General features: G+C 42.2%; 1 protein-coding gene across 1 annotated transcript; it reads right to left on the reverse strand.

Annotated features, from left to right (window-relative positions):
- Positions 1-1,486: 1,486 nt before the first annotated feature.
- Positions 1,487-7,181, reverse strand: LOC137603226 (neuronal acetylcholine receptor subunit alpha-9-II). Its single transcript, XM_068326466.1, has 6 exons — positions 7,133-7,181; positions 6,466-6,611; positions 5,013-5,167; positions 3,590-3,770; positions 2,673-3,024; positions 1,487-2,283 (listed from the first exon to the last, which is right to left on the reverse strand). The coding sequence occupies exons 1-6, from the start codon at positions 7,179-7,181 to the stop codon at positions 1,487-1,489; spliced, it is 1,680 nt and encodes a 559-aa protein (XP_068182567.1).
- Positions 7,182-11,582: the final 4,401 nt, after the last annotated feature.

Genomic DNA, 11,582 nt, shown 5'->3' on the forward strand with positions numbered 1-11,582 from the left:
TGCACCACAGAGCCACACACAAAGACAAACAACAACACACACACACACTCACTCCTACAGGCAATTTGGGACCGGCCAATCAACCTGAAGCGCATGCTTTTTGAGGTGGGAGGAAACCGGAGAACCCGGATGTTTTAATGTACAATCTAGTGGAATGTTGCTTTTCAACATCTTCAGTGTAAATAAACAAATGCAATGCCTCTCACTTCTTTGCTATCTTATAATTTTTTATTTATTTTTTAATCATATTTGAAGCAGTTGCATTGACACGTCCTTCTGAAAGTGCACAGACAAACACTACATGGCTGTCTGTCAATCTAGGCACAAGATACACTTTCCATTGTCAGAAAAAAAGACCTGCTCATTGATCCAGCTAATTAAAAGAGATGAGATCCATGAGTCTTGGGGTTTTAGGTGACTTGCTTGCATAAGGTGGGCACATCCCACCCTTCCACGAGGGTCTTCTCTCCCTTTACCCACCATGGATGAGTGGATCTGCAACCTCTGGACTGAACATATCAAGATTTTTGTGCATTTGCACACCAAACCTTTGAGCATCACGGTGATCAAGAGCCACCAGGTGTTGATGACTCCATCATCCATTTGACAAACGAGGTAGATGACAATCTGAGAGGTTTTTCAGAGGTACAAAGTTATCGTGTCATTAGCATTTATTTTCATGGAGTGAACAGACTGTGATGCCTTGCAGGAAAATATATAGTAATGTTACCATAATGTGCATACCTGTGAATGGTAGCACCTGCTTGTGTAGTGAACAATGTGTTTCCTGTTTGATTCGATCTGAACAATGATACCATTTCTATCCCTAACCTGGCAATGGGAACATATACATTTTACTAGCTGCTTAACTATACCTCAAGTACAATATTCACAGTGTTCAGTATAATGTTCACACAAGCGAGCGCACACATTTTTCTGACTTTCTGACTCTCCTAGGTGCAGGGTTTTCCGGACAGGTGGGTGCCCTGGTATGCTTGCTGTATTACATAATTGATGCTACATATTGCCTTTCATCCTCACAGCCTTGGCTGTACTACAAACAAAGCCTACTCATTAAATATTGACTGGATGATTTTGAAGAGAAAAATTATTCAGTGGATCCAGAATATGTGGTGAGGTCATAACTCTCAGCTCCAGGCGTCTGGTTTCAGAGGAGTTCATTTGACATGCGCTGTCTCCACTGATCTTATTTTAAATCAAATGAAATCAAATAAACGGCAGACCTTCCTTATTTTACTCAGTAGTAAGATGATTTAATATGTGAACATGAAACCGGTGTTGATCGGGAAGCCGGTGTTGATGTTGTACAGTTCCAAATGTGCTTTCAATGGAGATTTTAAAAATTAAAAAAGAAATTAAGTTGCGCAAATGCAGTGACTGCTACAAAACAATGATCTGATGATACAACATATCCATAATTACATGCTCTTTTTAACTTTTCATTTCACTGATATTGAAGTCAATATTACAAAGCAGTTGTAACACCACTGCTTGATCCCGGGGCCTTGCCAATAATGAGAATGCTCATGAGGAATACCATGATGAAGAATATCCACATGAAGAATCTGTCCATCACCTTGGCGATCTTCTTCCATTCTGCACCTTTGGCGCATGTGGCCTTCTGCTCCCGGAAACAAGTGGCAATATATTCAATGTTGTGCACTAGCTTGGGGTCCACACCTTGGATGCCACTCCCATAGCTACAGAAAACACAGGGGCCAAAGGTGACACTGGGGCCTCTGGGCGGGGGCTTCTTCACTTCAGGGCAGTAAGGAACCTTCTGGTCATCTTTGTAGCAGTCACCACTTGGTATTTTCCTGTTGCAGTCTTCATATTCCCCTGGACTATAAACAGAGAAGTTGTTCCCTCCTTCTCTAGTGATGTGATGAGGAAGTTTCCCTCTGGACTGGTGTTGTAGCTTGGGGGTCTGAGGTTTGGGATATTTTTTTACCTGCCAGTTTGATTGGGAGATGTGGTTCCCTGCTTTACCATTTGCATGAACATGAGAGCTGAGGCGCTGGTGATGGACGTCATCAGGGGGAAAATTGGAGGGTGAAGAAGTAGAGGAGGACGTAGGGGTGGAGGTACAGTTCTCACCCACCTCATAAACACAAAAAATCTTGGACATGTAGTCAATGATGAGAACTTTTGCCCAGTGGGGGACCGGTTTGGCTTCTGCACCACAAAAGTGGATGTTCATGATGAAAATGGTAAGAGATGTGGAGGCTGTGACCATGGTCATAGTAGCAATATAGTACTTCCCTGTGGGATGCACAGAGACAGAAAGAGACGGAAAAGAGAGGAATTTCTTTTAAAAATTACTTCAAAAAATTCTGGATAAAAACCTAATTAAAAAAAAAACATCATGTCCTGAGCTGTGAAGATGAACAACTGTCTAGTGAATAAAATTGAAAACACTCCCTTCCTTGTGTGCCTTTGTTCACATTGAATTATTAATCTCTGTGTCATCCACAGGAATAGCTTCTATATGAGACTGATGCAGTCTTATTTACTTTACTTTTTTGACTCTGTTCTGGGGTTTTTTAACAATCAGAATGAGGCAATTATGGGGAATGCATTATGTTTCAAGTCCTAAGATGTCACATAAAAATCTATACATGTAAGCTTTAACAAAATACTAAGAGTCTTACCTATCAGAGGAACACTCTCAGATGGAGGCATGCTTTCAGCCACCATCAGCTGGAATACAGTTAGAGCCAGTAGAACCGTCACTCCTAAGGAAGCCTTCTCCCCAGAGTCTGCAGGCAAGTAGAAACCCAGAGGAGCCAAGAAGGAGATGAGGAAGCAGGGGAGGAGGAGGTTGAAGATGTAAAAGGAGGACCGGCGCTGCAGGAGCACCGTGTAGGTGATGTCTGGATAGGGATCGGCGCAACATCCATACATGATGATGTTTTTGGTGGCTGGCATCCCGTGGCATTCCCACTCCACATTCTCCACAAAGTCTGACAGGTCGCCGCTGTCCATGCCCATAATGACATCTACCTGCAATGACAGTTAATGGATAAGAAAACCCAACCACGTCCACCCACACACATTTCCTATAAATACACATATGACCACAGAACAAAACAATATTAAGCAATTGGTGGGGGAAAAAAATCCAGCATGTTCATTTGTGAAAATATTCTGCTTACACTCCCTAATGAGTGTTTGATGCAAACGTTTGTTGGAACTTGTTTTCACGCTCTTACAAAACTAGCTGTTGCAATGCAACCTTCTGAAGGATTTAAATTAGAATGGCTTGGAGTTCCTTTGTAATTTCTAGGTGTACAGGTATCCCTATCTAAAGAGCACTTCCAACAAAATTTTCTGTCCAGGAGGCTCTCCTTCCCTTACATTACAAGAGTCTAAGTATGTCTGATCCCTTTTTAAACTCTGCCTGTCTCATTTACCCCCTAATGTAACCCACACAACCTGGTGAGTATCATTTAACCAAGGATTCATCGAGGTGAAACAGATCATCAACCTGAAAGGACAGAAGACTGAACCAGGCGGTTTTATTCAGCATGAATATGCAGCAAGTGGATGTAGTTGCGTGCGTGCAAACCTGGTTGCCATTGTAGGTCCAGGAACCAAATGTCAGGTTACATTCCTGGCTGTCAAAGGGGAAGTAAGAGACGTCTACCACACAGGAGCTCTTGGTGATGGCAGGAGCATCCCAGGTTATCTCTCCATTGTAGCGCAGTCTAACGTTGGTGTCCATCGGCCCGGAGAAGTCGTCATCGGCTCTGGAGAAGAAGAATACATGACACAGTCCCACCACAGAAGTCCTACTATTGTTCCTCAAATCCTGCATTATGCTATTATTGTAAATGGATTGCATGATCTGGATGTGTATTAGATACTACATTCAACATAATCCAATACATCAATCCTGTGCAATAGTTTGGAATATTAAGCCTTAGGATGTTATCTATCTGTTATGTTTAAGGTACTTTGTTCTGATAAGGAGACAACATTAACTTATTGTTTTTTCATTGCATGTATTATATAGTATTAATGTGGGAAGGTTGTGCTTGTTAACTGAAGAACCTAATTCATCTCTGAGTATGAGTCATCATTGTTAATATCTCCCCACCTGTATATTTGAATAAACTCACTTGAAAACCTTACCGTGTCACATTTTAACTCCACCCACTACCTGTCAATCAACCGCCCAACCAATCACAGCGCATCTGCCAGAAGTAATTACATGAACAATATGGCGTAAGCCATCGGGCAGCGAGGCTTTTTGTTACGGTTACGCCTTTCGTCCACACGACAACGCAGATATCCGGAACGAAAACACTGGCCAAAGTGAAGTTTTTTGAAAACGCACTGTCGTGTGGACGCTGTAACCAAAACTTTTTTCTATCCGGAGGGTGTGTCCCTGTGACAAAAACCGCTGTGACCTTAGTGTTTGACCTGTGTCCTCATGTACACACAGACTGGAGTTAAAACCGGCTATTTTGCGACGTATAACAGCTCCACGTCAAAGATGCATTGATAAACATGCTTGACAGTTGGATATTTGTTCGTCTGTTTCTTTCTTTATGAGCCATAAAGTTTATTTATTTATTTATTCATTCATTCATTCACGTTTTTTGCCAAAGACGCCCTTGACAGTTCTGGGTCAGACCGGGACGCGCTGCCTGCTGGTGGAGGACTCAGTGATGGGTGTACTTTTGGTTTATAGTTCCAATATCTTTGTTTTCAAATGTGTAGTATGAACTCTAATATTATTGTTTTATCATAGAACTTCCACGGGTTCCCGCTGATACATGTATAATTTTACTATCGCAAAGGAACACTTGCAATGTTTGAAAAGTAAAAGGATTATGCTGCAGTAAAAGCGTGTGTGTGTGTGTGTGTGTGTGTGTGTGTGTGTGTGTGTGTGTGTGTGTGTGTGTGTGTGTGTGTGTGTGTGTGTGTGTGTGTGTGTGTGTGTGTGTGTGTGTGTGTGTGTGTGTGTGTGTGTCTTATGGGTATACTTGTTATACAGGACGAGGTCCGGCCTCCACACCAGACTGCTGGGGATGTGGATCACCTCAAGTCCATCATAATCCTCTTTATTCCACTTCAGGTATGCATCATTCCACGTCTGCCTGATCCAAAGGTACGCAATCAGCACCTGGTTCCTTTCATCCTTCATTCACATGGGCAAACACGCACACACACACACACACACACACACACACACACACACACACACACACACACACACACACACACACACACACACATACACACACACACACACACACACGCACACACATTCTCATTTTGGTGTCATTCTCGTTTCTGTTTTTGCTCCTTACTGATCATTAAATGAAAGCTACTGTTCTTATTACCACAGTGCCTGAAATCTAGACCTGTCTGTCAATATCAGGTGAGGGATCTCAGATCTCTGTCTCAGGCTGACAGGAGTGGTTCTGATATCACTGTCAGAGTTTCACTGAAACACTGAGTTAAACAGAGCATAAACTCTTTGGGTAATAAGATCCTACAAGGCACATGCTTATTGTTGTCTGACCCTCACTGGCAGCATGGAACACTGCAGAGACACACACATAGGCAAAAGGCAGAATTCACATTTGGCTGAAACTGTCTTCTGAGTCCAGTCCCACTGCAAACGTTCTGTCCTTTCAACACATCAGCAGACTAACACCTCTAATCACTTCTGACTTTGCAAAAATTAAACCGCAACACCATTGTCTTTTTGTAATAGTCATGTTGGTGGTGGAAGTGTGTGACCTCCGCTAAAATAAGTCATGAGGATCGGAGACTACTTTACTTTGATCAGCCAAGACATGCTGTAGTTTTTTGGTGTAATGAAAAACTAAATACAGGATCCTAAAATCTCAGGTCTTGATTGAAACTCTGCATGCATGAGGGAATAATTACGTCCCACTTCAAAGTGGTGATGTATCGTAATTGTCAGTGTTCATGTGTCTGTGTGTCCGTCCGTTCGTCCATTCGTCCGTTCGTCCAAATATCTTCACAACCGTTGCAGATAGAAAGATGAAACAAAAAACACATTACTTGGGCAGCAAAGGGGATGAAAATGAGATGATGACCTTGACCTTGAAAAAACTAGGTCTAGGTTAAATTTCAGCTTTTGTGCATTCAGGAACCGGATAAGATAGAAAGATGAGGGAGAAGGCCATTATAAGACCGTAGATTAAAGGAAGTGTTTTGATCAATAACAGTGGGTCAGTGCACTAGCTTTTTAATTTTTGACCTATGCAAGTAGGTCAGGGCAAAATTTTGAATTCAGGGGTGTTGCGCGATGTTGTAGTCTGACTGCATTGGTTCTTGTTTGAACTGTAATACTTTTTGCGGTACTTAATTTAACCAAACTGACTCTGCTAAAATAAGGTTTATTTTGAAGTAAGTTCCTACTTAATTTAACAGCACGTTAAGTGCCAGTGACCTAATACCCACCATGTCTTTGATCTGTGAGAGAGTGATTCGCAGGGTGACGTTGAGGGCTTTGTCTGTGTCCTCAACAGGCCGCAGGGCGCTGGAGTAACTCTCCATCAAGTCATTCAGAAGTTTATGGGCGTAATGACCCTCGGCCGATTGTGCAACTGAAGGAAGAGAGACATCAGCCAGGTTTTCATATGATATCGTTTTAAGTACTTATATGTACAATTATGTAAACTGAAACAGTGATGACTATGAAGATCATGGAAGCCTTTTGTTTCATAAAACCTAAAAAAAATGTTTACTGTGTTTCTTGGTTTTCATCCTTGTTTATGGCACAAATTCTAGACATTATATAATAGTTTATCAATATTTGATGTTCTTCTTATGGAAATGATTGTTTCTAAATGAGAAAGCATGCAAGCATTGAAGCGTGATATTTAAATGTCATAAGGGATTTAAATACAAATCTCTTTGATAACATTATTTATTGTGTAAATATTTTGTAAAACAACCTAATTCAAAATTCACAAACATAATTACGGTTTGTTCAAAATGACAGTAGATTCTGAGTAATTGTGCACACAGCATTGTAATAACCATTGATAAAACGTCCTTTCTTCAAAGCACTTTAAAACATCAGCACAGAAGTTTAATTCTATACAAGCAAGAGCATCAGGCTCACCTTCAGGAAGCAGCATCATCAGACAGATTATTATAATCATCTTGAGCATTTCTGCATAATCCCAGGGGGAAAAAACACACTATTTCACTGTAGCCAATGCTCTAATGGTGTGAAGACACAGTCCCCTTATGAATCCACATGCTGCTAGCATTGCACCATTTCATCTGGCCTTCCCCACCATCAGTCCAGCTCTTACTACTTGGCAGGGGACTCAACATGTCTGCTCATTGAGACAGGGAATAAAACTCCGACTATCACATAGCAGCGGCAGACTGAGAGAAACAGGATGCCCAGGAATCATCGCCTCACCACACACTGGGCTATTCACCTGTCAGTCAAATGCCTGTAGAATGGTGGGCTTCCGGCATATGGAAGACGAAAAGCAGGAAAACTAAAACTCAATTATTAAAACACAGCAAGGAAACCCACTCGGTCACGTGGTTTAGATTAATATCCTGACTCATTCTTCCAATCAAAATGATTGTTTTTGCCACATTAAATGGTGCAGCATTTAATGCTACAAGCAACATTGGCAGGATCCTCATACAGAGACTCAAAAAATTTGAAACAAGCATTGTGCAATATTGGAGTTGCATCGATCTCCCGTTTCATGCAAGAACATTGCAAAACAATGTGATGTCATTGTCACCACATTCAAATGAAAACTTGAAAATTTCACAACAAAATTTACATCACTAAGGTCATAAGATTCAACCACCAAGTGTGACTTTGGTTGAGTTAAATCTGTAAGAGTTTTGTTAAAGGAGAGACACTGAAAGTGCAACAAATCCTCTATGAAAACTGTAATAACTTGTAAAAATCAGAATTGCAAACTTCTTCATGGGAGGTAGTGATGCAACATTAGAAGAGCAAATTATATTATTAATCAAATGCAGAATGCAGACATTTAAGGAAATCACTTCAGCTGAGTACCTTAATCTCCAACCAGTAGAATGGCTCAGTGTGCAGCAGGTGCAGGTCTGTGCAGTTAAATGTTATAAATGAGTTCATTTAATAGATTCTAGGTAAATCCTGCTGGTCACCCGTAGCTACCCTCCTGCTTGGCAGCAGCAAGCTGGAATGTATTGCAGCGGTCAGATTAATGCTAATGATTCTGGGTGGGGTCTATCATGACAAACCGTGCTTCTGAGTTGACCATCTGCTGTTGGCTAATTTGAACATTCTGAACAGTTTAGGTGCCCGCGACACAACCTTGCCCGGACTCTAAAAGCCCTTAAAACTAGAATTAATGTAATTGGTCACATGGTGCAAAAGAAATCACCTGAAAGTCAATGTCAAAAAACCAATGCACTTCTGTCAGACATGCAAATCAAGCACATACAATCTGTCCCTCATTTCCTGGGTTTGGTTTTGAACAGTGACCTCTTCATATAGAACACGAATAATGAAGATAACTTTGTAGACATAAAATCATCAGTCATTAGTACTCTACGGGTCACAGTGCCCTTGACGTTTGATCACTATATTCTTAACAATTCATCCATGAGTCCTGGAGGAAATTCCCTCAAAAGCATTTTGAAGAACAGGACAGGAGAACTGATGGTTCATTTTCAATTTTATTTCCTGCAGTTTCAATTTCTGCTGGTCAAGTTAGATTCCCATCTTCATTATCCAAAAAAAAAGTAGCAGAAACACATTCTGGATCTGTATGAAACAGACTAATTGCTATATTGATAATTCTGTTTAACAGACTATGGGCCCGTTTCACATGAGTCATTAATTGATTAAGAGAAAAAGAAATTAATAAGAAATTGAAGAAAACAAAAGTGGTCTACTATTTTATGTTACTGATTGTTTTCCTCCCATTGTTTAACATTCTGGTGCAATACGGTGTGATATTTAGCCTTTAGACTCTGAAATAATTGTAATGTAGCCACAAGAGGAATACCAAATTACTAAATCAAACATGTAAATCAAACCTATGACTTCCATACCGGACCGGTCAAGGCCCCGGGTTAACAACGACCGCCATTGGCGCTGTTGACCTATAGGAATTGGACTACTGTTCGTCGAAGAAAGAGGAGGAAAGTGTGATCGTAGGAAGAGAGAGAAGAGGAACGCCAAGAGTATAGGACTGAGAGTAGGGACGTTGAATGTTGGAACTAGGACAGGAAAAGGTAGAGAGTTGGTTGACATGATGCAGAGGAGGAAGGTAGACATACGGTGTGTCCCGGAGACCAGGTGGAAAGGTACCAAGGCTAGAAGTTAAGGAGCAGGGTTCAAGTTGTTCTATCATGGTGTAGATAGGAAGTGAAATGGAGTAGGAGTTATCTTGAAGGAGGAGTTTGTTAGGAATGTCCTAGAGGTAAAAAAGAGTGTCAGATATATAGATAGATAGATAGAGTGATGAGTCTGAAGCTACAAATAGAAGGCGTCATGTTCAATGTTGTTTGTGGGTATGCTCCACAGGTAGGATATGAGCTGGAAGAGAAGGAGAAATTCTGGTTGGATTTTGATGAAGTAATGAGAGCATACCCAGAAGTGAGAGAGTTGTCACTGGAGCAGACTTCAATGGACATGTTGGTGCAGGAAACAGGTGATGAGGAGGTGATGGGCAGGTTTGGTATCCAGGAGAGGAACGCAGAAGGACAGATGGTGGTTGACATTGCAAAAAGGATGGAAATGGCTATAGTGGATACTTTCTTCCAGAAGAGGCAGGAACATAGGGTGACCTATAAGAGTGGTGGTAGGAGCACACAGGTAGACTACATCTTGTGTAGATGGTGTTATCTGAAGGAGATCAGTGACTGCAAAGTAGTGGTAGGCGAGAGTGTAGCCAAACAGCATGTGGTGTGTAGGATGACTCTGGTGGTGAGGAAGATGAAGAGGGCAAAGGCAGAGCAGACGACAAAGCTGAAAAAGGAAGAGTGTTGTATGACTTTTAGGAAGGATTTAAGACAGGCTCTGGGTGGTCAGGAGGTGCTCCCAGACGACTGGACAACTACAGCTAATGTGATCAGGGAGACAGGTAGGAGAGTACTTGGTGTGTCATCTGGAAGGAAAGTAGATAAGGAGATTTGGTGGTGGAATGAGGTGGTACAGGAGTGTATACAGAGAAAGGGGTTAGCTAAGAAGAAGTGGGACACCAAGAGGACTGAGGAGAGTAGACAGGAGTACAGGGAGATGCAGCGTAAGGTGAAGGTAGAGGTAGCAAAGGCCAAACACAAGGAGCTTATGATGACTTGTATGCTAGGTTGGATAGTAAGGAGGGAGACTGATCTATACAAGTTGGCAAGACAGAGAGGCAGAGATGGGAAGGACGTGCAGCAGGTTAGGGTGATTAAGGATAGGGATGGAAGTCTATTGACAGGTGCCAGTAGTGTGATGGGTGGATGGAAAGAGTACTTTGAAGAGTTGATGAACTCTGAAAATGAGAGAGAACAAAGACTAGAAGAGGTGACTGTTGTGGACCAGGGAGTAGCAAAGATTAGTCAGGATGAAGTGAGGAGGGCATTGAAGAGGATGAAGAGTGGAAATGCAGTCGGTCCTGATGATATACCTGTAGAGGTTTGGAAGTGTCTCGGAGAGGTGGCAGTAGAGTTTGACTGGGTTGTTCAACAGGATCTTAGATAGTGAGAAGATGCCTGAGGAATGTAGTTGAAGTGTGCCCATTTTTAAGAATCAGGGAGACGTGCAGAGTTGTGGCAACTGCAAAGAGTAGTAGGGAAAGAGTAGTGGAAGCTAGACTAAAGGCAGCCCCTTCTTGTTTGCTATGGATGGACAGGCTGACAGAAGAGGTTAGACAGGAATCTCCATGGACTATGTTTGCAGATGACATTGTGATCTGCAATGAGAGCAGGGAACAGGTGGGGGAGAAGCTAGAGAGGTGGAGGTTTGTCCTGGAAAGGAGAGGAATGAAGGTTAGCCGCAGTAAGACAGAGTACACGTGTGTGAATGAGAAGGACCCAAGTGGAAGAGTGAGGTTACAGGGAAAAGAGATCAAGAAGGTGGAGGATTTTAAGTACTTAGGGTCAACAGTCCAGAGCAATGGAGAGTGTGGAAAAGAGGTGAAGAAGCGTGTACAGACCGGATGGAACGGGTGGAGAAAAGTGTCTGGTGTGATGTGTGATAGAAGAGTTCCAGCTAAAATGAAAGGAAAGGTGTACAAAACCGTGGTGAGACCAGCGATGTATTTGGTCTAGAGACAGTGTCACTGATGAAAAGACAGGAGGCAGAGCTGGAGGTAGCAGAGATGAAGATGCTGAGGTTCTCTTTGGGAGTGACCAGGAAGGATAGGCTCAGGAATGAGTACATCAGAGGGACAGCACATGTTAGAGGTTTTGGAGATTAAGTCAGAGAGGCCAGACTGAGATGGTTTGAACATGTCCAGAGGAGATATAGTGAATATATTGGTAGAAGGATGCTGAGTTTTGAACTGCCAGGCAGGAGGCCTAGAGGAAGACCAAAGAGGAGGTTTATGGATGTAATG

Source organism: Antennarius striatus, chromosome 10, assembly GCF_040054535.1.
Source record: "Antennarius striatus isolate MH-2024 chromosome 10, ASM4005453v1, whole genome shotgun sequence".
Classification (NCBI taxonomy): Eukaryota; Metazoa; Chordata; class Actinopteri; order Lophiiformes; family Antennariidae; genus Antennarius; species Antennarius striatus.